General features: G+C 51.6%; 1 protein-coding gene across 1 annotated transcript in view; it reads left to right on the forward strand.

Annotated features, from left to right (window-relative positions):
* The first annotated feature begins 821 nt into the window (after positions 1 to 821).
* The window catches only part of FAM20C (FAM20C golgi associated secretory pathway kinase), a 56,567-nt gene continuing 33,374 nt past the window's right edge, over positions 822 to 24,014 (forward strand). Inside the window, exons 1-3 of the mRNA XM_064295932.1 lie at positions 822 to 1,559; positions 3,277 to 3,455; positions 13,645 to 13,723. Of these exons, the coding sequence (XP_064152002.1) occupies positions 964 to 1,559; positions 3,277 to 3,455; positions 13,645 to 13,723 (854 nt within the window). The 5' untranslated portion in view covers positions 822 to 963. The remainder of the gene's footprint in view (positions 1,560 to 3,276; positions 3,456 to 13,644; positions 13,724 to 24,014) is intronic.

The raw sequence follows: 24,014 nt of genomic DNA on the forward strand, positions 1-24,014 counted from the left end.
CTCTGGTCTCGTTCTCCGCCTTCTCCCTGGGAATCGCGGGCAGAGGCGCCCTTTCCACGCCGGCTCCGGTCTGCAGAGGCCTCTCGGGCGCGGCCAAGGGGAGGAGAAAGGAGCGAGTGAGCTGGGCCGGGTTTGGCCGTGACTCTCGCCAGGGTCGCGGCTCCGCCAATCCGTGCGCTCTGACGCGAGGGGCGGCTCCGGTGGTCGGAATATCTGCCCGCCCTGCTCGCGGGGGGCGCACCGAGGGGCTAGGGCGTGCTGGAGCTCTTGCTCCGGGACGCGGCAGCTGCACCTGCCCGCCCCGCCGCTCCCGCCTCAGTCCTCCGTCCCTAGTCCTCTGTCCACGCGGCCCTGCACCCTCGTCCCTCCTGTCGGTCCCCGCCTTTCGGCCTAGCGTGACAGCGCCGAGCCCTGCCAGAGAGCTGCCCCGAGGAGCCGCGTTGCTCCGCCCGTCCGCAGCCCACCGAGGGGACCGCGCCGGGATCGGATCGCTTCTAGCTTCAGCCACCACCCAGGCCCGCCGCGCCCCTTTGGGGGATGGGCAGCCGCGTCGGGCCCCCGCGCGCCTGATGAGCGGGGCCGCGGCACCGGAGCACCGCGCCGGCCACTGCGTGCGCCCGGGCATCCCCCGGCTGCGTCCCCAGGCCCCCGGCCCGCCGCGCTCTGCGCCGCCCCCCACACCCGGAGCTTCACGGATCAGGGACGCGGGGCCTGGCCGCTGAGGGCGCGGCCGCTCGGGAGAAGCCGGGAGGGGTCGGTCCCCGGGATGGCCCGGCGGGCGGGGGCTCCGGCGGCGGGCTCCTTCCGCGGGGTCCAGGCCCGGCTGCCGTTCCGCGGCTGGTAGCTGTCCCAACGCTGGATGGACCTTGACCCGCGAGGCGGCGCCGCGTCCGAGTGGAGCCGAGGCTAGAGGGGCTGGCGGCACGCCGGAGGGCACCCGACCCAAGCCGCTCGCCCGTGGCCATGAAGATGATCCTGGTGCGCAGGTTCCGCGTGCTCATCTTGATGGTGTTCCTGGTGGCCTGCGCACTGCACATCGTGCTGGACCTGCTGCCCAAGCTGGAGCGGCGCGCCGTGCGGCCCCCGGGAGAGCCCGGCTGCTCGTGCGCGCAGCCCGCGGCCGAGGCGGGGGCGCCGGGCTGGGCCCAGGCGCGGGGCCGCCCCGGGGAGCCCCCGGCAGCTGCTGCGGAGCCCGGCTGGCCCAACAAGCACACTCTGCGCATCCTCCAGGACTTCAGCTCCGACCCTTCCTCCAACCTGACGTCCCACTCGCTGGAGAAGCTGCCGCCCGCGGCTGAGCCGGCCGAGGGAGCTTGGCGAGGGCGGGACCCTGGCGCCCCGCAGTCCCGCGACCCAGCGCACCGGCCGCTGCTCCGCGCCCACGGTCCGCAGAGGTCAGCGCCGCCTCCGAGCCCCAGCGGGGACGGCTCCCTCCTGGCCAGGCTGTTTGAACATCCACTCTACCGGGTGGCCGTTCCACCGTTAACAGAGGATGACGTTCTGTTTAATGTCAATAGCGACATCAGGTTCAACCCCAAGGCAGCGGAGAACTCGGACTGGTGAGTGGGGGACTCTCCGTGTCCTCGGGTGGGCGCAGGTTGGGTGGGTGCCGGCAGACCTGCCCTTAAGGGAGCCAGGCACCCTTTGAGAAGAAAGATAAATCTGTCCGCCTGCTCCCCAGTAATGTCCTTGCACCCCAGTTATGCAAACAGGCCCAGGGGTTCAGGGACCCCCCCAGAGGGAGTTGAACCCGTGGAAGAGACCCTGTGCAAAAGGAGCTTTGTGGCGTGGGGCTGCAGGCTGGGGCACAGGAGGTCTCTGGTTCCAGCCTTTGTCTCCAGTGCCCTTCACTCAGGGGGCTGCCAGGCAGTTGGGAGCTTTGCTAGGTGCTGGTGTGACAGGCAGGCTGGGCACTCCAGAGCCAGGGAGGTGTGATGGGGAGGAATTCCAGAGCCCAATTTTCCAGGAAACGCCCCTGCCCTGCAGGCTTTGGTCACTGGCCTGGAAAGTGGGTTAGGCAATGAATGAATGAGTCAGAAATGAGTGAGCGGGACAAAGGGGTCTCCCTCTCAAGCAAGCTGGGAGCAGTGCCTGCTGCTAAGGGGGTGGAAGCTTCGTGCAAGGAAGGCTGCAGGCAGGGTGGAGAAGAGCTGCCCCCAGGACATCTTTTTAAGCCATCCTGGCTTAAGCCCTTCTCCCAAGGCCCTCCTTTCAGCCACACGGTTCAAAATAAGCAGATGCAGCAACCTGAGTAGTGAAATATTAACTACTACCGAGGCCAGAATAAATAACAACCTGCAAAAGGTTACCCAAGCAACGGGGCTGAGTATGGAGCAGGGAGGTCCAGGTTTCCAAAACAACTGGTGCCAATCCCCTCTTCCCAAAATGTGCCCAGGCCCTAGTTTTCTGTCTCACTCACGGTCGTGTTGGGTGGCTTGAGCTTTGTCTGCTGCCCAGGCCCAGGCCCAGGAAATGCTCAGAAACTCAAGAAGCACAGCGGTAGCCTGGCCTTCGGCCCTCCCAGGGGTCAGCAACTGCAGCCTCTGGGAGGTGCCTGGACACCCCTCAAGTCTGTTGCAGGACAGAGCTTCCAGGTGAATTAAAGCTAAGACAATTCCATTCTTCCTCCAGCCAGCAGACAGATTAGAGGGTGTGTCCTCCCCCAGACTGACCCTTGACCCCAGGGATGTGTGGACAGGCAAGGAGGTGGCGCCTTGGGGCCTGGCCAGCAAGAGGGCCTGCTTCGTCCTCTCTCCCCACCCAAGGCTGCTCTAATTAGAATCAAATTCAGCCTCTTGCACCATTCCGACCCCTGGTCACTGGAACAAAGGCTTAGGGAAGGTTCCTGAAGGCCTGGACATGTCTATGGTCAGAGACATCTCTGCTCCTGCTCCCAGAGCAGCCAGTGGCCTGCAGTCAGGTGGCTTCAGGGCCCAGCAATCCCGGACTGAATGGGCCAGGCTGGCACGGACGCTCCTGGTTAGTCTGGCCTTAGTTGTAGCTTGTCTGGGGCGTCTGCGGAGGATAACTAGGAGTCATGGCCTCCGGGTGTGTTATTAGCGGGTAGAACAAGAGCCAGGAAAGAAAGTGCAAACACACCGGCCCCTCTTTGATCTACGAGCATCTGAACCCAAAGTTAAAGTCTCAGCGTTGCCACCAGACCGTTCATCCTTCACCAGGGCCTTCAGGACCCCACACTCTGTTCTTTTTTGTGGACTTTTGGATCAATTCGCAAGCATATGCAAGTGTGTTTTCCTTTGTCTTTGCTTCCTACAGGCCACATGAAGGTAACGAAGGTGAAGAATTTCTCCCCACCGGGGGCACGGCCATGGACGCCTACCCCAACTGGTTGAAATTCCACATCGGTATCAACCGCTATGAGCTGTACTCACGACACAACCCCGCCATCGAGGCACTGCTGCAGGACCTCAGCTCCCAGAAGATAACCAGTGTTGGTAGGTGCTTTCCTGTGCATGCCCTGGCCTTTGTCTGCAGCTGCGGGGGTGTCCGGGCTGGGGGCTGCCAGAGTGTCCCCTCCGGGCGGCTTGCACTGTAGCCTCGAGGGCAAGGAGCCTGCCGGGCCGAGAAGAGGAAAGAAAGGTACCAGAATTGCTGTTGGCACTGGCTGGGCTGCTCCGCCGCTGTTCCTGGTACTGTAGAGAGAAAAAGAGACAGAGAAAGAAGAGAGACAGAGTGAGAAAGACAGCCAGAGAGAAGAGAAGAGAAACAGCGTGAGAGAGAAGAAAAGAGAGACAGGAGTGAGAGACAAACACAGAGATGGAGAGATAGAGAAAGAGATATAGAGAGGCTGCACCACCCCCCGCCCCGCCACCCCCTTGCTGTGTTGTGGGACTCCCTCCACCTCAGCTGGCCCCCAAGAGGGCACTGACTAGGCCACAGGTAAAAGAATAAGAAGGTGCCCGCATGCCTGCCTACCACCCCAATGGCTGCAGTCCTCTTCCCTCATAGAGGGGGCTGGTTCTGTGCTCTGAGCTAGGTCCCCTGCTTCAACATGGGTGTCGTGTGGCCCCTCCTAGCAGGAGAAGCTGGGCTGTCTTTGGGGCTGGGGTGAATGAAGTTTGAAGGTTAGTTACCAGCTGAGTTGGATGACTGATTTCAGCAGCTCCAGGATCGGGGCTTGGTCTGTGGGTGGTTGTCTGCAAGGGTCTCCTTAGTCCCCAGAGATGGGGCTGGGAGGCTCTGGTCCTGAAAGTTGCTCCCTGGGGCTTCACTCCACAGCTGCAGTGCGTGGGTGGGTGATCTTGACTGGTGTGGAGCTTCTAGAGAGGAGTTGACCTCCATTAGAGGGAAGGGAGGTTCCAGGAGGATCTTCTAGAAGAGCTGGCATCCAACCTGGGCCTTAAATGCAGACTTCCGTCACACAGGATGGGGGCAGGGAGGCAGGAAGCTTATGTTTACAGAACCCCTTCCTTTTTGGCCACTGGTGTGGGCTGCTCTCTGCCTCGGTTTCCCTGTCTGCCAGGTGGGGGTCACATCAGCTGGGGAGGATTGCAAAGATGGAGTAAAATGGTGGAAGTGAGCAGCTTGTAAAATATGAACGTTTGCTCTGCGCCCACCGTCTGGTGAGGGGGTGAAGGGGAGGGCCTCACTCCTCTTTTGGCCTGTGCTGGCCTTGGGGCTTAGTACTTACCTGCTCCTGAGCTGTGTGGTCATCAGAGCACTGAGCTGGCCATTTGCTCCATCCCCTCGCCAAGACAGGACAGTGGGGTCCAAGTGCCTAATGCTGTGCCCTCTCCTGGGTGTGAATTCCAGGTCCACGGCTCTTCCTGGTGACTTTGAGCAGGTCTGTGACCCTCTCAGAGCCCTGGGCTCCTCCCGAGGCCATGGGGACACCATGATCAGGATCCCACAACCTGACTGCAAACCTGGAATCCAGACACAACTCATGGGCAGCGGGTTCAACGAGACCCGACTCCTGGGGGGCGGGGCTGACTGGCGAGGTTGCAGACAGTATTCGTTTCCTCACTGGAGTGGGTGCTCACAGATTCTCTGCAGACACGGGTGGGTGGCTGAGGGTTGGGCCCGCACCCTGCTCAGGGTGCCCATCAACACGGGGTATGTGCCCCACGTGTGCTCAGTATTATCTGGGATACTCTAAAGCCCCAAATATATCCCCCCTCAGGATCTGAGGAAGGGTCTTGGGCCCTTAGCTGACTTCACAGGGTCCTTGTGTGGCTTCCAGGTATAAGTAACAGTGGGTGTGAAATAGCGTCTGGGCAGGTGAGGGAGGGGAGGCTCTGTGCCCGGCCAGTGCTGAGCAGTGCTGTGGGCCCAGGCCTGGGGACCAAGGCCAGTGAGTGCTCTTGTTGAGTCATGTGTCTGGGATGCCCCCTTCCTCAGAGAGCAGGACACCATCTCACCAGAGCAGCCAGCATGGGCCCAGGGGTTTGGGCCCAGTTCCCCTTGTCTGAGAGGGTGCATGGGGGGACTGCTGAGCCCTCTCCCAAAGGTGTCTGTGGGTAGGGTACCCCTTCACTGGCCCCTACTCCTACCCAAGGCCATGGCTGCTCTCAGGACCTTCTGGGTGTGGACACCTGGCTGGCGGTTTGGGGTGGAGGCCCAGCTGGTCCTAGATTTGAGGGGTCTGCTGCCTGGTGGCCCTGTCCCTGTCTCTGCTGTGATCTGGAGCAGAGTGGAAGCGGGGACACTTTCTGAGGGGCACATGGGAGCCCTGGACAGACAGCCCCCTGTAAGGAGCCCCGAACATCTCCAAGGGTGGAAGATCCAGCTGTGCCTGCCGGCAGCTCCCCCTTTTTGGGCATGAGACAGACAAAAAGAAAGACCTGAAGTCATGATGACCCAGGGCAGTAGCATTCAAAAGAAGATCTCAAATATTTGGAGCTGGAGACACATCCAAAAGCCAGCCTGGCCTTACAGCTCCCTGTTGACCACAGGGACAAGAGGCTTCCTAGAGGGGCACCCTGGGCAGGGTATCGTATGGCTCTTAAGTTCTGTCTTCTCAGCCTGTGGGGGCCACTTTACCCTCCCAGTTACTCATCTCGCCATTAAACGTGAGCCCAGAAATATTGCCCTAATGGAGAAGGATTCCGGCAAGGTTCTCCGGCCCTCCTCCTGGAACGGCCCCATTGAGTCTCCCCATTCAGAGCCACTTGATCAAATTCCCGAAGCGCCGCATGGCACACGGCACAGCTGGTCTGGGCAGCGGTGGTTTATTTATAACTGGGCTTGGCTGCCTGGTAACGGCCAGGATATTATCCTTTCTATCCCGCCTGAGCTCACATGTGCGGCGCCTCGGCCAGGCCAGCAATCCCCTAGCCACTGTCATGCACAATTGTGGGTGCAAAGAGGAGCCAGCATGATGCAGGACTCTGTTCTCAGGATCTCTTAAGAAGAAGAGGGAAAAGCAGTCACTGCCTGTGAAGGTGTGTGGGGCAGCCTCTGGCCTGAATCACATCCTAGGGACCAGCACAGAGCGTGGTCTGGAGCTTGAGGGTGAACAAAAGGAACCAGCTCGCAGGACAGAAGTCCCGACACTAATGGATCTGCTGGGGGTGGGGGGAGTGGGGGAGCATTGAGCCGAATCCAGCACTAATTGGCTTGCAGCCTCAAGGAACAAAGGGGCCTTCAGCTGCAGCTGCCCACGTGAGGAGCTGCCCTGGGGGCTTGGGTTGGGGCCGGGCACCGGCTGCCCCGGTTAATTAGTCAGGAGCGAGATCCCCCAGGAGGTATTTCCAGCCCCAGAAAGGCCACAGCATCTCTCACCAGGGTGGCATCTGCTGCCAAGGCCACAGTCCCCAGGGCCTGGCTGGGTGACCCAGAGAAGGAGGACTGGATGCCGGAGGAACTACTGAAAGTCGTTGGACGGAAGGATGGACGCCACTAAGGATGCCGAGAGCTATGTTTTCGATATCACCCTTTCTCAGCTCCGCTGCAATGTCTGATGAGAACGGTCACCCAGGCTGCTGCCAACCCAGTTCCGCCCCTCGAGCCTGGACAGCAGGCTACAGCCGTGGTCAGCCCCACTACCGACAGGATCTTGTTCTGAGAGTTGATTTCTCAGGAGGGCTGCTGGTTTCCATTGTGGCTGAGCTGCAGCTCTCTTTAAGTGAATGTAACTTTTAAAATCAAAGAAAGCAGCTGTAAAGAAAGGGGTGGAAAAACAAACAGGCAGGCTAGAGGCTGTCATGGCAAAATTCCAGAAGGTTCTGTGTATAGCTGGCTGGAGTCTGGGCAGCTGGGATCAGGCCTTCGAGGGCTCACAAGGCGGGGTGGCAGGTCCAGGGCTGGAGGCTTCCAGAGTACTGGAGAGGGCCGTGATCTGGCATTCTGAGACCCCCAGGCCAGCTCCTGGGTGCTGCCACACCCTCCCCTCCGGCCGGGGCTCCTGGGTGCCTGTCTGGGTGTCCTGGGGCAGCCATAACAATAGGACCGCAAACTGGTGGCCTAAAACAACAGAAACCGATTCTCTGTCGGTTCTAGAGGCCAGAAGTCCAAAGTCAAGGTGTTAGCAGGACTGAGCTCACTCTGAAGGCTCTCTCAGCTTCTGCTGGCCCCAGGCATTCTTTGGTTTGCAGGTGCATCTTCACACGGGGTCTTCCCTCTGTGTGTCTCTTTCCCCCCTTTATAAGGACACCTCTTAGGTGGGTTTAGGATCCACTCTGCTCTAGCGTGACCTCATGGTAACTGATAACATCTTCAAAGACCCTGTTTCCAAACAAGGTTGAGTTCACAGGGTTAGGACTTGAACTGTGTCTTTGGGGGACACAGTTCAGCCCACAGGAGTGCCCCAGACTGTGAGCCATGTTGACCCTCTCTATGTATGTGAGGAGGCAGAGGGGCTCCGTGTGTCTGGGGTCTGAAACACTTGTCCAGAGTGGGAGGGTGCGTGGGGTGGGCTGGGGAAGAGAGGGTGGCCTGAGCCCCCGCAGGGGCCGCGTTCTGTGAGTTACAAGGAAGGTCTGAGCTATCTGGTCCTGTGAGTTTTCCAGAACAGCGGTGCCTCACTCTGACCTCTAAAGCAAAGTCACGACCCTAAAAACGCTCAGACCTCCTGCCCTGACAGACCCCCCCCTCCCCCTGCTGAGGCTGCAAAGACAGATACGAGGCCTGCTTCACAGATGAGGTGACTGAGGCCAGGAGCATCTGTGTCACCAGCCCCATGCTGGCCACCTACATGGTAGTATTGCTGTTAGTTGCCATTGAGTCAACTCCGACTCACGGCCACGCCACACACAACAGAATGAGATGCTGCCTGGTCCTGTGCCGTCTTCTCAGTTGATGATATGCTTGAGGCCATTGTTGAGGCCACCGTGTATTTTCAGTGCCTTCCAGCCTAGGGGGCTCATCTTCTAGCGTCATATCGGACAGTGTTCTGTGGAGATCCATAGGGTTTTCACTGGGTGATTTTTAGAAGTAGGTCACCAGGCCTTTCTTCCTAGTCTGTCTTAGTCTGGAAGCTCTGCTGAAACCCGTCCACCATGGGTGACCCTACCGGTATTTGAAATACTGGTGGCATAGCTTCCAGTATCACAGCAACACCCCAGCTCCCACGGTGTGACAGGCAGGCAGGGATGGCGAAGACCTGGACTAGTTCTGTCTTTAAAAGTCAGAAGGTGGCAAATCAGTGCACAGACCAGGTTCTCTAGAAACGGGGAGAATGGCCGTGTGGGGCAGAGTGGGAAGCTGCCCTCAGTGCTTCCGGGATCCCTCACTCATCCTGTCCTGGCAGCCCTGAGGCCGGGCCCTGTATTTGCTTGGGGTGCACAGCAATTCTGGTAGAACTCAGGGTTCTCCCTTAGGGGGCATGCTCGGTCCCAGCTCTCCTCCTGGGCTCTGGGTCAGCCCTGCCCCTTCTCCAGGAACTTCCAGAGGGTGCTGGAGCTGCTTGTGGCTCAGTGACTTTCCCAAACTTACCTGCCACAGAGAGGGGCCAGTTTGAAGTCCATTCATATTTCAATAACTGCACCATTTTTCTTCTTTTACATCACAATTTAATATCCTTGGGAACATGGGAGGCCCCCCAATGTGAGCGTCCATGCCAGCTCTTCACGCTGGACCCCTTCTCTGGGTTTGCTTCTGCCCCACGACCATAGCAATGGGCCAGAACCTCAGTCTTGCTCCAAAAGAACCCCCAAACTTCTGCCCAGCTTTTCAAGACCCAGTTTGTGCCTTGACTCTGCCCCCTGCAGCCTGGACCTTGATTGCGTTTCCAAGCCCATTTCTGCAGCTGCAGAGTAGGGTGGCTAACCCACTGGCCATGTGCTAGGTGGGGGTCCCCATTTCTCACCCACCCCAGATGATTATCTTGAGCCTTTGGCGGTTCCTTTGTGGGTTTTGGCAGAGTGGTCTTATCTTATCCTAGAACAAAAAAAAAAAAGAGGACTCTTAATACCTGTTGCCTCTCGATGTGGTAGATTGATGGTAGAACTGGGCTGGAAAGGTAAGGTCCCCCATCAAGAGCACAGCTGGTGCCCAGCATAGTTAGCAAGAGCCGGGTGTTCCTGGCATTCCTAGTCACTGTGAGGTGTTAATGCCTTCTAATTCTAATTATGTATTTGGTCCATGGGGAGAGTTGGTAACAGCGTGGGCATGGGGTCAGGGTACAGCAGGGCAGATGGGAGTTGCTTCCAGAACAAGAATGATTAGACTGACCAGATTTGCATAATATTTGGTTATTAAAAAAAAAAAAAAAACAGGATTACAAACTCTGAAAGGCCTAGGAAGGAATAATTAACCCAGGGACCCTGGTTATTACATGCAAATGGGAACATTCAATGAGCTTTCATTGGGCTGATGATTTTATACAATCACTTCTGTTTTCAACTTATTAAAAACACAATAAATGTGCATTGTAGAATTTCAGGAAGTGCAGATAAGGAGAAAGAGAAAATTAAAGCCACCAACAATTCTGCTCTTGAGAGAGCCCCACCCCTGAGGGCTGGGGCTGCCGCAGCATCAGACTCCTGTGAACACACATATACACACGCTTCTCAAAAAGAGGAGGCCTGTGGAGGGGAAGTGTTTTATAAGCTGTTGTTAAAGTTGAAATCCACCTGCCGCTCCTTGAAAATCCTATGGGGCAGTTCTACTCTGTCCCATAGGGTCACTATGAGTCGGAATCGACGTGACGGTTTGGTTTTTGGCTTGGTTAATAGTAAAATCATAAACAGTGTGCTGTGTTGTTAAAAGGTCAGTTGTCTGGGTTGGGGTGGCTGTGGAGTTCTCCACTGTCAGGAATTGTTGTTGCCTTTAGCTGCCGTTGAGTTGGCCCCAACTCATGGTGACTCCATGCACGATGGAACAAAATGCTGCCGGTCCCCATGATTAGTTATGGATTGGACTGTTGCGATCCAAAGGGTTTTCATTGGCTGGTTTTTGAATGTCGATCACCAGGCCTTTCTTCCTAGTCTGTGTTAGTCCACTGAAACCCGTTTAGCATCATAGAAACACACAGTCTGCACAACAGACAGGTGGTGGCTGTGTGGATATGGGGTACTCTGGCTGGGAACCCAATCCTGGTCTCCCGCATGGAAGGGGAGAATTCTACCATGGAACCACCACTGCCTCCTCACAAGTGTTGTCCTCCCCCAGTCCTCACGGTGGCCCGAGGACACAGGTGTGATTATCTTTCCCATCTTACAGGTGAGCAGTGGAGGCAGTGACAGGTCAAAGAAATCCTCACCCTAGTTTGATTTAGAAAGAACAAAAGAAAACTTTTATTATGTCTAAGTGATAATTTACAATATGACTGTAAAGCTTAAATTTTAAGGATTCTTTGTAAAAAAAAAAAAAAGGAGGTATAATTAATAACTTACCAGTAGTGTCACTAGGGTTGATGTCACCTAGTGCAGTAACTCATGATGTCACTCACTGCCATGGACCTCCTCCTGTGCCAGACCATACAGAATCCTAATGTTCTTGTACTAATGTTATTCGTAAATCGTAATTCCCATACATCGCTCCTTCTTTTCCTGTAATTATTACTTCATCCTCAAAAAAAATTATTGATATAGGCTCACAAATACTAATTACCACAGTATTGTAGCTAAAACACCAGAAGATTTGACAATATCAGGGACTGTGAAAACACCAGCAGCAAAAAACCCCAACGATTCTTGCTTGTAACGCTTGCAGATGAAACCACGTGATTTGAAGCGTCATTAAAATTAGGTAGTAATGACAGCTCTGACCAGAGGGCACTAGAAGGTTCAAAAAGTAAATTAAGATAGACTTTTAGCCTTGTAGGTATATTGATACCTTGAGACATTTTTTGGAAGCCAGGCTTACAAAAAATGTTTTTGTTATAACTGTTGGGATATTTTTATAAGGAATAATAAATTTCTGCTGAAACACTGCACAAAAATTTTATAGACAGTCATTTTGGTGTCGCTTCCTCTGATAGTGGCAGCCAGTGTGGTCCGTATCCCCTCTACCCCCGTAGTGTCGTCACTGGAACTTACACTGATATGATTTCAACAAGACACTTCGCCATGAAATCTCTGTTCATTTGACTTTGAGGACACCACGGTCTCTGTTTCTCCTCCTTCTTCTATAGTGGCTTGTCCTCAGACTTGTGCACGTTTCTCCTAATTCCATGACCTCTTAGTGCTTGGCTTCCCAGGTTCATGTCTGTACCCACTGCCCAGGCTTGTGTGTACACCCACTCCCTGGTGAAGTTGTCCAATTTCATAGCTTTGTATACACTCTGACTTTGATCCTCACCACGACCCCAAGAAGGAGGCTGAGCAGGTACCCTGAGCCCTTTCACAGAAGGAGAAACTGAGATGGGAGATGACTGAAGACTCCTGCCAAAGCGTAGCCCTCAATATGGCACCCACAGCGCCTTGGCGGTTGCCATTCTTGAGAATGGTTGGCCATCTTCAGGCAGGTCATGTCTGCATCCAGAACCTGAGTTAGGCTCAGCCTGCCCTGGAACACCCAGGCCTCCTCAGTTCTAGCACCCAGCCCCCTCCCCCACGACCCCTGGCTTCCAGAATTCGGAAGGTATTCTCACCTGGTACCTCTCATCACTGTCTCCAGTCCTTGGTCACCGGGAGTCCCTCTTTCTTTCTCCCCTCTCCCACTCCCTGCCCGCCCGCTGCCCACCCTCCCTGTGCTCTGCACCTCCACCTGCAGGGCCCTGATCTCTCTCTACCTTCATCTCCTCTCTCCCATGTTCTCATCAACTCATTCAGTGTCCCACATGTCTGACACACACTGCTGCCCAGCTGCTGCCCAACTCCTCGCTCTCTTCACATAAAGAAACCCATGGAAAGAGGAAACAGACCTTGGTGCAGCCCGTCTCAGGGTCTCTGCCCCCAGGACTGTGACTGTTCTTGGGCAGGACCCCCCGTCCCCAGACCCTGTCTGCCTGCTTCACCATCGGACCTTCGAAACCTGAATTTATCCTCGGGTTATTAATGAACGGTCTACCCCGCCCCACCGAATGCAAACTTGAGGGGCCCTCACCTTGTTCATTTCTGTTAGTGCATCATTCAGTGCTTGGCTCCCACACATAAGGGCCCCACAATGCCGGACAAGCTCCCACGAGGACTGCCTGTGGACAGTCAGCCCTGGGATATCCAGTGTCCCTGTCGCTGTCTTGGCATTGGGGACCCCACACGACGATGGTCAGGGGTCCCCACACAGCGATGGTCAGGGGTTTGCACATGGGGATGGTCGGTATTCCTGTGAAAATAATGGGGTCCCCATGCAGCGATCGTGGGGGTGGGGGTCGTTCCTCACTCGGGCCTTGCTCACCAGCTGCCATGGCTGGGACCAGCTCTGTCTCCAGTGTTGGAAATCCCCAGTCGTCTCCTTTCTGTCCTATCAGCAGAAAGAAAACCCACAGCTGAGGGAGGCTGGGAATTCTTTAGCCTCCTGAGCTGGTGAAGCAGCCAGAAGCCACAGAACAAAGCTTCTGGAGGCTTCTGAACTCCCTGATCATGACCTGTGGGCCCCAAAGCTGCTTTTGACGAGGAGGGTACCTCCAACCCAAGAGGTCCTGGGGTCTTCTAAACAAACCCTGCTGGGCTTCCTTCAGAACCCAGAGACTTAGACTGGGGGGGCCCTTTTCCCCTTCTTCTAGGCCAGCAATGGGGAATATGCATGTGTCTGTGTGTGCACATGTCTGTGTGTGCACATATGTGTGTGTGCATTGTGGTATGCACATGTATGGTTTATGCACGTGTGTGCACATGTGTATGTGTGCACATGTGTACGTGTGAGTGTATGTGTGTGCATGTGTGGTGTGTGTGCTTGCATGTGTGTGAGTGCATCCACATGCAAGTATGGTGCACGCATGTGGTATGTGTATGTATGAGTGCATGTGTGTATGTATGTGTGGGAGTGCGTGTGTGTATGTGTGAATGTGTGCATAAGTACGTGCACAGGGGCGAGAGATGCTGTTGGTGAGCAAACACTCTAGAATTTGGTGCCTTCTGTCTGGTTCAGAGCCTTTGACAGACTCTGAGCTCTGACACCAGAGTGGCAGGAGGGGCATGAATCAGCAGGGAAGGAGCATGGCGGCAGAGGACCCAAACCTCCCAGGCAGATGAGGGTCTCTCTGCCACGCCTGGGGGACCTAGTTGGTCCTCTTTGGGCTGGCCCTCATCCCCCTGGAGGCAGTGAGTGACTCAGTTTCTCTTTCCCTCCCTCTTGCAGCTATGAAGTCAGGGGGCACGCAGCTCAAGCTCATAATGACGTTCCAGAATTACGGGCAGGCGCTGTTCAAGCCCATGAAGTAAGTGCAGGCGTTTTCTGGGTGGGGTGGGAGGGCAGAGAGGGCGCTGGAACAGGAGGGACCACGCTAAGGGTCTGCGGGTGGGCAGAGTTTGAGGGTGCGCTGTGATGGAGCTCGTAGCTCTTTCTCATGATAATGGCCAAGCTGGTGGCTCTGCACTTCCCACCCCTCCTGTCCCCCAACCTCCACTCTCCCCAACCTCACCCCTTAGTACAGCTGAAAATCCACTGGTGGATCATTATTACCCCAATGAGAATATTCATATTTTAAACAAGGAACCCGGGAAATGGACCCAAAGAATGCCTCTACAAGGAGGTGCCATTTCCATCATCCACCGCTCAACCTCAGGGTCAGCAAACTTTCTCTGTGAAGGGCCAGCAGTAGATATTTTAGGCTCTGCACACCATTTGGTCTCTGTCTCAACTCTTCAACTCTGTCATCTTAGCCTGAAAGTAGACGCAGACAGTACGTAAGTGAGTGAGCATGGCTGTGTTCCAATAAAACTTTATTTATAAAATTAGACGGTGGCTGGATTTGACTCCCAGCCATTGTTTGGCCTACATGTTACTGTGTTACAGAAATAGAAACTGTTACCAAAATAGATTTTGAGCTATGTGACAGCACACGAAAATTTATGGGAATGACGGGGTAGGAATATTTGAAAGCCAGATCATGGCAGGAAATATAGGATGTGTATTTGTGGTTTGTGACTATTCACTCTAAAGATCATGGGCTTGGGTATCCCGAGTGATCTGAGGTTGTTCCTCCATCTGTCGTTCGTCCCAAACAAGGCCATTTCTGCACTGGCAAGAGAGATTTCATTGTGTTTAGAGCATGGGTTGCACACCCAAAGGCCCATGAGGCCATTCCAGTCCTTTGAGCGAGGCCGCTGGGCTGGGTGGGGACTGTGGCAAACTGCAGAGCATAGGTCCCATCTCGTGGTTCATCAAGTCATGACCATCGGGGAATGCAGGCCTGATTTCCAATTTTCAAGATAAGCTAGGAAGACAGATTTTTTATTTTTTTGTTTCCTCTCCAGATTTAAAGTGGTGGCAACTAATTTAGAAGCATTTAAAATACTTTGCAGGTCAAAAAAAAAAAGAAAAATAATACATAGCTGTTAATTTGCAATGTGTGGTTGAAGGCGTCCTTTTAGTCAGTGCTCAGCCCTAGCCTCTTGCCCCCCTTCCTCTGAACGGATGTCCTGGGTGGACTCCACGGGGCGGGGGGGGCCCTTCCTGGGGCTTCCCCCGAGGGTCTGCCTGACCTGCGTCTGATCCAGGGCTGCGGGAGCCCAGGGCTGGGGACGCTACCCACTTCCATTGAGGACAATCTGTTGATGGAGATGAAAAGGAAGTCAGGAAAGGCTACAGCAGAACTCCTTGCCTCGGTGAGGGCTGGAGGTGAGATGCTGAGCGCCCGTCCTGAGGCTGCAGCGGCCAAAGGCCTTTAATGAAGACTTCCAGTGTCTGTGTCTGGGGAGTTCGTGAAATCACACTCATTTCCCTCCCTGTTCCTGCTGAGTGGAAGTGAGCTGCTGTGGTGGGTCCGGTGGCTCAGGAAGTGAACTGCTGGGCGTTTATGAAACCGAAACCCTCGGCGTCATGAGGGACAATTTTAGGGAGCCGGGGATCATGGCTGGTGGAGTTGGGTGCGCAAGTGTGGGCTCCTACCTGTCTTAGTGTCCTGGGGCTTTAAAGAACAGAAATTTACTGTCTCGAGGTTCTGGAAGCTGAGTCTGAATTTGGGGTGTCAGCAGGACTGTGCAGGCTCTAGGGGAAGATCCTCCCTTGTCTCTTTCACCTTCTGGTAGCCCTGGATGTTTCTTGGCTCGTAGATGGATCCTTACATGGTGTCTGTCTTCCTCCCGTATGTGTGTCTGTCTCTGTTCTGCTCTTTTTATAACTCAGAAGGGATTAGGTTTAGGACCCACCCTATTCCCCCGCATGCCCTCATTAACATAGCAAAAGAAAAATGCCTACTGCCAAACAAGTAAGGGGTCAAGACTTCCGTATTTCTTTTTTTGGGTGGGCACAGTTCACCCCCTAACACTCGTGGAACAACTCCTGCCTCCCTGGGTCTTGGTGCTCTCTGCCCCTCAGGTCCTTTCCAGGGTAGACCTCAGCGTCCCAGAAACCTGAGCTTCCTTAAAAGTGGCTACTTTAAAGGCCCTTATTATGTGAAAGGTCTCAGGGCACCACCAATGGTTGCGTTCATCTACTAACTAAAAAGTTGGCAGTTCAAACCCAGCCGGTGCTGCCATGGAAGAAAGGCCTGACAATCTGTGGAAGAAAGGATCTCAGAGCCCTGGAGTCTCATTGACTGTGGTCTTGTGGCCTGCAGCCCCCTTGCCTCTGGGTGATCATGCAGGGCTGGAACCCAGGGCCCCAGGAGGGGCTCATTCACATGGCTGTGGTCTGTGACCACCACATGAAAAAATTAAAACCCACGATTAATCGTTCTCTTTAAGCAAGGACTTTGGTCTGTGAGCTGGCAATAGTGTTGTATGTGGTCAGTGGAATGTTATGAATTAATTAGATGGACAGAGTGTTTTTCCTTCTGAGCTCTTGGAGGGTGTAGGTGGATGCAGGGTCTAGGAGAGGGACGCAGCAACAAGGCAGGCCAGGGCCGGAGGGGTTCCTGCAGATCGTAAGTGTGAGCGTGTGTGCGTGTGTGTGTGTGTGTGTGTGAGAGAGAGAGAGAGAGGCGGTTCAAAATGGTAATGGTTATGTATTTTTAATAGACGTCGAAAAACATATGGAACCAGCATATTAAGCCCCAGAGTTCCTGGATTGTATGGCTTTATGGTTAGATTATAATATTTAAGTTTTTGTTTTAACAGCTTTGTCAAGGTATGATGGCGTAGTGGTTAAGTGCTACGGCTGCTAACCAAAAGGTCAGCAGTTCGAATCTGCCAGGCACCACTTGGAATCTCCATGGGGCAGTTCTACCCTACCCTATAGGGTCTCTATGAGTCGGAATTGACTTGACGGCAGCAGGTTTGGTTTTTTTTGGTTTTTGTCAAGATGTAATTCACATACCATACAAGTCATTCATTCAGAGTGTATAATTCAGTGGCTTTTAGTATATCCATGGATAGATACAACCTTTGCCACAGTCGATTTTAAAACATTTTTATCCCCACAGAAAGAAACCCTGCACCCCTTAGCTGTTCCCCCTCAATCCCCTACCTCTCCCCAGCCCCTGGCAACCACTAATCTACTTTCTGTCTCTACGAATTAGCCTACTCTCAAGTTGCATGTACATGGGATCATATAATATGTGGTCTTTTGTGTCTGGCTTCTCGCGCTCAGCATAATGAGTTTCCAAGGTCACCCATGTCATAGCATGCATCAGGACTTCATTTCTGTTTATGGCTGAGTGATAGTCCATTGCATAGATGGACCACGTTTTGTTTATCGAGTCATCTGCTGGTGAACACTTGGGTTGTTTCCACCTTTTGACTATTGTGAATAGTGCTGCTACGAACATTCACGTACAAGTTTTTATTTGAGCGTAGGTTTTCATTTTGGGCGGATACCTAGGAGTAGAATTGCTCGATCATAAGGAAACTCTGGGAAGCCTTGGTAGCATACTGGGTAAGAGCTTACTGTTGCTAACCAAAAGGTCAGTAGTTTGAATCTACCAGGTGCTCTTCGGAAACTCTGTGAGGCAGTTCTACTCTGTCGTATAGGGTCACTATGAGTCAGAATCAGCTCATTGGTAACAGGTTTGTTTTTTTTTTTGGAAGGAAACTCTATGTTTAATCATTTGAGGGACCGCCAGCTTGTTTTCCACAGTGGCTGCACCATTTTACATTCCTACCAGCAGTGTCTGAGGGTTCCAGTTGCTCCACATCTTTGCTATTATCTGACTTTTTTTTTACTATAGCCATCTTAGAAAGACCTGGCCATCTGCTCCCATAAAGATTACAGCCTAGAAAACACTATGGGGCAGTTCTACTCTGTCACAGGGAATCACTATGAGTCAAAGTCAACTAGACTACACCCAACAACAGTAACAATAGTGGATGTGAAGTGGTATCTCATTGTGGTTTTGATTTGCATTTCCCTGCTGGTTAATGATGTTGAACATCTTTTCATGTGCTTATTGGCCATTTGTACATATTCTTTGGATATTTGAGTCCTTTTCCTTTTTTTAATTGGGTTGTTTATCTTTTTATTATTGAGTTGTAACAGTTCTTTGTATATTCTAGATACAAGACCCTTATCAGATATATGATTTGCAAGTCTTCTCTCATTCTTTGGTTGTCTTTCACATTTTAAATGGTATCCTTTGAAGCACAAAAGTTTTTAATTTTGAGAATGTCAAGCCTTTCTTTTTTTTTTAATAATTTTTATTGAGCTTTAAGTGAACGTTTACAAATCAAGTCAGTCTGTCACATATAAGCTTATATACACCTTACTCCATACTCCCACTTACTCTCCCCCTAATGAGTCAGCCCTTCCAGTCTCTCCTTCCGTGACAATTTTGCCAGTTTCTAACCCTCTCTACCCTCCTATCTCCCCTCCAGACAGGAGATGCCAACACAGTCTCAAGTGTCCATCTGATACAAGTAGCTCACTCTTCGTCAGCATCTCTCTCCAACCCATTGTCCAGTCCCTTCCATGTCTGATGAGTTGTCTTCGGGAATGGTTCCTGTCCTGGGCCAACAGAAGGTTTGGGGATCGTGACCTCTGGGATGCCTCTAGTCTCAGTCAGACCATTAAGTCTGGTCTTTTTATGAGAATTTGGGGTCTGCATCCCACTGATCTCCTGCTCCCTCAGGGGTTCTCTGTTGTGCTCCCTGTCAGGGCAGTCATCGGTTGTGGCCGGGCACCATCTAGTTCTTCTGGTCTCTGGATGATGTAAGTCTCTGGTTCATGTGGCCCTTTCTGTCTCTTGGGCTCGTAGTTGTTGTGTGACCTTGGTGTTCTTCATTCTCGTTTGATCCTGGTGGGTTGAGACCAATTGAAGCCTTTCTTTTTTATTGCTTTTGTTTTTGGTGTAGGGTTTAAGTTTTTCATACTGAAAAATATATGTTTTAAGTAAATAGTGGTGCAGGTGATTCATGGGCTTGGCAGAGTTTGCACAACAGGCGCTGGCTGAGGTTTGATACACTGGTCTACCCCAAGAGCCCACAGATCTGGCATGGTCACTCTTAGTGTAGGACCCCAGCAAGTTCCTTCCCCTTCCTGTGCTTCGGTTTACCCGTTGTATGAAGAGGTCTCTAGGGCCCCCTCCAGATGTAAACTGTACTGGATGCAAGGTATCTGAAAGGTAAGCTAAGAGAAGCTGGGGTGGGTTAGCTAGGTGGAAATGGACTTGGGTGGGGGTGTCTCTGGGTGGACACACCAAATAGTGCAGGCTCTTTGCTACAGATTTTAACTTGCTTCTTGGAAAGAAGCCTTACAGGCGGACCAAGCCCTTGACCCTGATTCATGTCACCTTTCTGCAGACACTCACGAAGCCCCTGGGCCTGGCCTGGAACCAGACTGGGAATACAGACATGACCAGACCCAGTGTGCCCTCCTGAGAAGCCACAGCTTCCCTAGACCTCTCAAGAGGAGCATCCAGGTTCCCTGACATCCTTAACATACTGCTTTGTTGCTGTACCGTGGGGACAAGGAGCAATGCCTGCGTTATCCGCCAGGGTCCCCCCAGGAAAGCAGGGTTTGGCTCACAGTCAGTGCTCAATAGATGCACGTAGAATGGTGAGAGAATGAGTGAAAGGTGCAGGATGTAGGCATGTGAGCGAGCCTTTCAGTCGTTTAGTAGGATCAGAGCCGAGTTAGGAGAAAGAAGCACAGGGGCCAGGGTCATACTTGGTGGGCAGCTGAAGCTTTGTCAGCAATGACATCTAGCTGGGGCCTGAGGTGAGTGTGAACTGGCCAGGGGGAGGTCAGGTCATTCCAGGCCAGGAGAACAGCGTCTGCAAAGGCCCTGAGGACACAGAGTTGGCACATCCTGGAACTGGAAGGTTTCACAGGGGCTGATCATTGTACTACCCAGTACAGCTGCTGGCCACATATGGTAATTTAAATGGAAATTGATTTAAGTGGAATCAGATTAAATCTTCAGCTCCTCGGCTGCACCAGCCACACTTTGAGTGCTCCGTGGCTGCACATAGCTAGTGGTTACCCCATTGGAAAGTACAGACACAGTACCTGCCCATCCTTGCAGAAGGTTCCATTGAACAGTCCCGGTTAGAGCAAGAATGGGGGGAAGGTGAGGCAAATCGAGCTCACGGGGTGGCAGAGGCCAGCTCTAAAAGGACAATTGGAGTTTGGATTTTTTCTGGGAGTACCAGGCAGCCATCTTAGACAGGCTGCTCTTGCTGGTGTGTCAGAATGGGGAGACCTGTGAGAAGGTTGTGGCAGGTGGCAGGTGAGAGGTGATGTGGCCTGGACTGGGCGGAGAATGAGAATGGACTTAGGAGATATTTAGGAGAAGCAAACCCTCTGGGCGTGGTGATGGGCTGCGGATGGTGAGGGCTGGGGAGCAAAGGCAGAGAGGTGAGTAGGCACGAAACAGAGACTTGGGATGGCCTTGTCCCTGGTTTCTGGGAGGTCGCCTCTGTCGTTGTTAGTTGCCATTGAGTCTGCCCTGGCTCATGGTGATCCCATGTACAACAGAATGAAATGTTGCCCATCCTTGAGTCCATTGTTGAGGCCACTGTGTATTTTGAGTGCCTTCCAGCCTAGGGGGTTCATCTTCCAGCACTATATTGGACAAAATTTTGTTGCGATCCATAAAATTTTCATTGGCTGATTTTTGGAAATAGATCTCCAGACTTTTCTTCCTACTCTTAGTCTGAAAGCTCTGCTGAAACCTGTCTGCCATAGGGGACCCTGCTGGTATTTGAAATACTAGTGGAGTAGCTTTCAGCATCATAGCAACACACAAGCCACCATAGTAGGACAAACTGACAGATAGCTGGTAGGAATGCTCTTATTATTCATGATGGGCTGGGCCACACCCCTTCTATGTTATGCTAATGAGGTGACTCAGGGTGAGGATTATCCATGTCAGAAAGATGCACCATGTTGTTAGAGGGTTGGAGCTTTGAGCCACATGTTGTCAGCTCAACTTCTGGGGAGAGGGACGGGGTGGAGATTGAGTTCAAGCGTGTGGTCGGTGATTCAGTCATGCATGTCTATGAAACTAAGCCACAATGAAAACTGGACATCGAAGCTCACATGAGCTTCCTGGTTGGCAATATTCTATGTGCATTGATGTGCCAGGAGAGTGACATGTCCTTGGGGACAGGAAGCTCTGCATTTGGGACCCTTCCAGACCTCACCCTATGCATCTTTCCCTTAGTCTAGTTCTGATTTGTCTCCTTTTGCTCTAATAAAACTGTAATTGTAGGTATAGCACTTTCAGTGAGCTCTGTGAGTTGTTCTAGAGAGTTATCAAACCTGAGGAGGTAGTGGCAACCCCTGAATTTGGAGCCAGCTGGTCAGATGTATTTGGAGCCAGCTGGTCAGATGTGAGGGTGTTTTACAAACTCCTGAAGTGTCTGAAGTCTTGGGCAGACGTGGCACTCTGGAGGACTGTGCCCTTAACCTGTGAAGCTTGGCCCGTGTCCGTAGTTGGGGTCTGATACCATTTACAGTAGGTCCCCACCCTGCATATGGCAGCCTGAAGCGTAGAGGATGAGCCACCAAGAGGAGTGCTGGCCACATCCCAGGCTGCATGTCCTTGCTGTGTCCACCTGGGCCTTGCTTACTTACATTGTACAAGGCTGTGTTAGAGGGCACCAAGGAACCTTGCCCTTCTGCGCCTTACCGTCTCGGGGGAGAGAAGGTAATGGAGCCCCGGTTATGATGGTAAGCATAGACTTGTGGGAGCTCTAAGCAAGCAGCCCGAAAATCTCCCCCTAGAGCTAATCATTGAGCCGTTGATTATTTCTGAGTACTCTCAGTGTTTAAGTCTTCATCTCCAAGCACTAGACAGAAGACAAATATTTGGTGCATTTGAGAGGTGGCTACTGTAGAGGTTGCTTGCTATAAGCAGCTAGAAATGGAACCGAAAGACTGGGTGCTCTGTGGGGGCAGAATCACTTTGGCCTTTGGCCTCTTCACCAGTGACAGATTCGTGTCACTCCCCTGGTGTCTGGAGAGGCTGTTTTTAAAGGTCTCTAATGTAACCTGTTTGAACCTTCTCAGCATTAGAGCCACATTTTTAAGTGGCTACCAAGAGCTAAAACTCCTTCTCTGCTTGTGCATAGTTTGGGATTTAAAGTGTCTTTAAAGACATTAAAGAAAGAAAAGGTATACCCCTCCCTGAGGATGGAGGAAAAACAACTTCAACAGCCACATCAACATTGGAAATCAACAATACTGCTGTTCTACAGATTTGGCTTCTGCTTGCAAGAAAAGAAAAAAAAATCCCCAGATCAGATTCGAAAAAGTGTGAAATGGGTAATTTCAAGCCTGGCTTAACGAACACCTGTGATACTGAGGCTTGGTAGCTGTTGTAGGAAATTTGAGAAGGGGCTTGCTGAAAGCTGGTGTGATTGTGGAAAGTTCCCTACACGAAGCTGTACTCCAAAGGCAGAGAGGAATTGAAATCAAAGTTATAAAAATAGAGTCTACAGAGCAAAATGGCAGAACTTGTAGCTCCAAGCTCCGGTGCCCCCACAGAAACATAGAAAAATAAGCGGAAACAGTCAGAACCAACTTTGTCAGAACTCTGGGAAATAGTCACAATGTAGAAAGATGTGGTTTGTGACAACAACAAGAGGGGAGGGTCAGAGCTATATAGGGGCAGAATTTTTGTATGTTATACAAGTTAAGTAGATATCAATTCAAACTAGATTGTTATAAATTTAGGATGTTAAATGTAATCCCCATGGTAACCACAAAGAAAACATCTATAATATACACACAGAAGGAAATGAGAAAGGAATAAAAATGGTGCACTACAAAAAAAGTCAACTAAATAAAACAGAAGGATGTAATGGTGGAAATGGTGGACATAAAAGGCATAAGATACACAGAAAACAAATAGCAATATGGCAGAAGTTCCTTATCACTTTAGATCCAAAGACACATATGGGTTGAAAATGAAAGAATGGAAAAAAATATTCTATGCAAACAGTAACCCAGAACAAGCTGTTCTAATATCAGACAAAATAGACTTTAAGTTAAAAACTATCACAAGACACAAAGAAGGACATTATATATTGATAAATGGGTCAATGCATCAAGAAGCTATAACAGTTATAAATATATATGCACCTAACAACAGAGCTTCAAAATATGTAAAGCAAACACTGACAGAATTGAAGGGAGAAATAGGCAGCTTTACAATAATAGGTGGAGACTTCAATATGTCACTTTTAATAATGCATAGCACATCAGTGGAAACCCTGGTGGCATAGTGGTTAAGTGCTATGGCTGCTAACCAAAAGTCAGCAGTTCAAATCCACCAGGCACTCCTTGGAAATCCTATGGGGCAGTTCTACTCTGTCTTATAGGGTCGCTATGAGTTGGAATCGACTCAAAGGCAAAGGTTTGGTTTTTTGTTTTCAGCACATCGGTAGAGGACTTAAACAACACCATAAACCAACTGAACCTAACAAATATGTATATAGCACACTCAACCCAACAATAGCAGAATATACAGTCTTCTCCAGTGCACATAGATGATTCTCCAGGATAGAACACGTGTTAGTTCACAAAAGAACTCTCAATAAACATAAAAGGATTGGAGTCATGCAAAGTATCTTCTCTGACCATAATATAATGAAGGTAGGGCCATAACAGAAGAAAAACTGGAAACTTAACAATTCTGTGAAAATTAAACAATACACTCATAAACAACCAATGGGTCAAAGAAAAAATTACAAGGGCAATCGGAAAATACTTAGAGACAAATGGAAGTGCAAACACAGCATACCAAAACTCATGGGATGCAGCCAAAGCAGATCCCAGAGGGAAATTTATAGCTGCAAATGTGTCTCATTTCTTGGCTGCTGCTTCCACGGGTGTTGATTGTGGATCCAAGTAAAATGAAGTCCTTGACAACTTCAGTCTTTTCTCTGTTTATCATGTTGTTGCTTATTTGTCCAGTTGTGAGAGTTTTTATTTTCTTTATGTTGAGGTGTAATCCATACTGAAGGCTATGGTCTTGGATCTTCATCAGTAAGTGCTTCAAGTCCTCTTCGCTTTCAGCAAGCAAGGTTGTATCATCTGCATATGGCAGGTTGTTAGTGAGTCTGCCTTCAGTTCTGATGCTCCATTCTTCTTCATATAGTCCATCTTCTTAGATGATTCGCTAAATA

Source organism: Loxodonta africana, chromosome 12 (assembly GCF_030014295.1).
Source record: "Loxodonta africana isolate mLoxAfr1 chromosome 12, mLoxAfr1.hap2, whole genome shotgun sequence".
NCBI classification, from domain to species: Eukaryota; Metazoa; Chordata; class Mammalia; order Proboscidea; family Elephantidae; genus Loxodonta; species Loxodonta africana.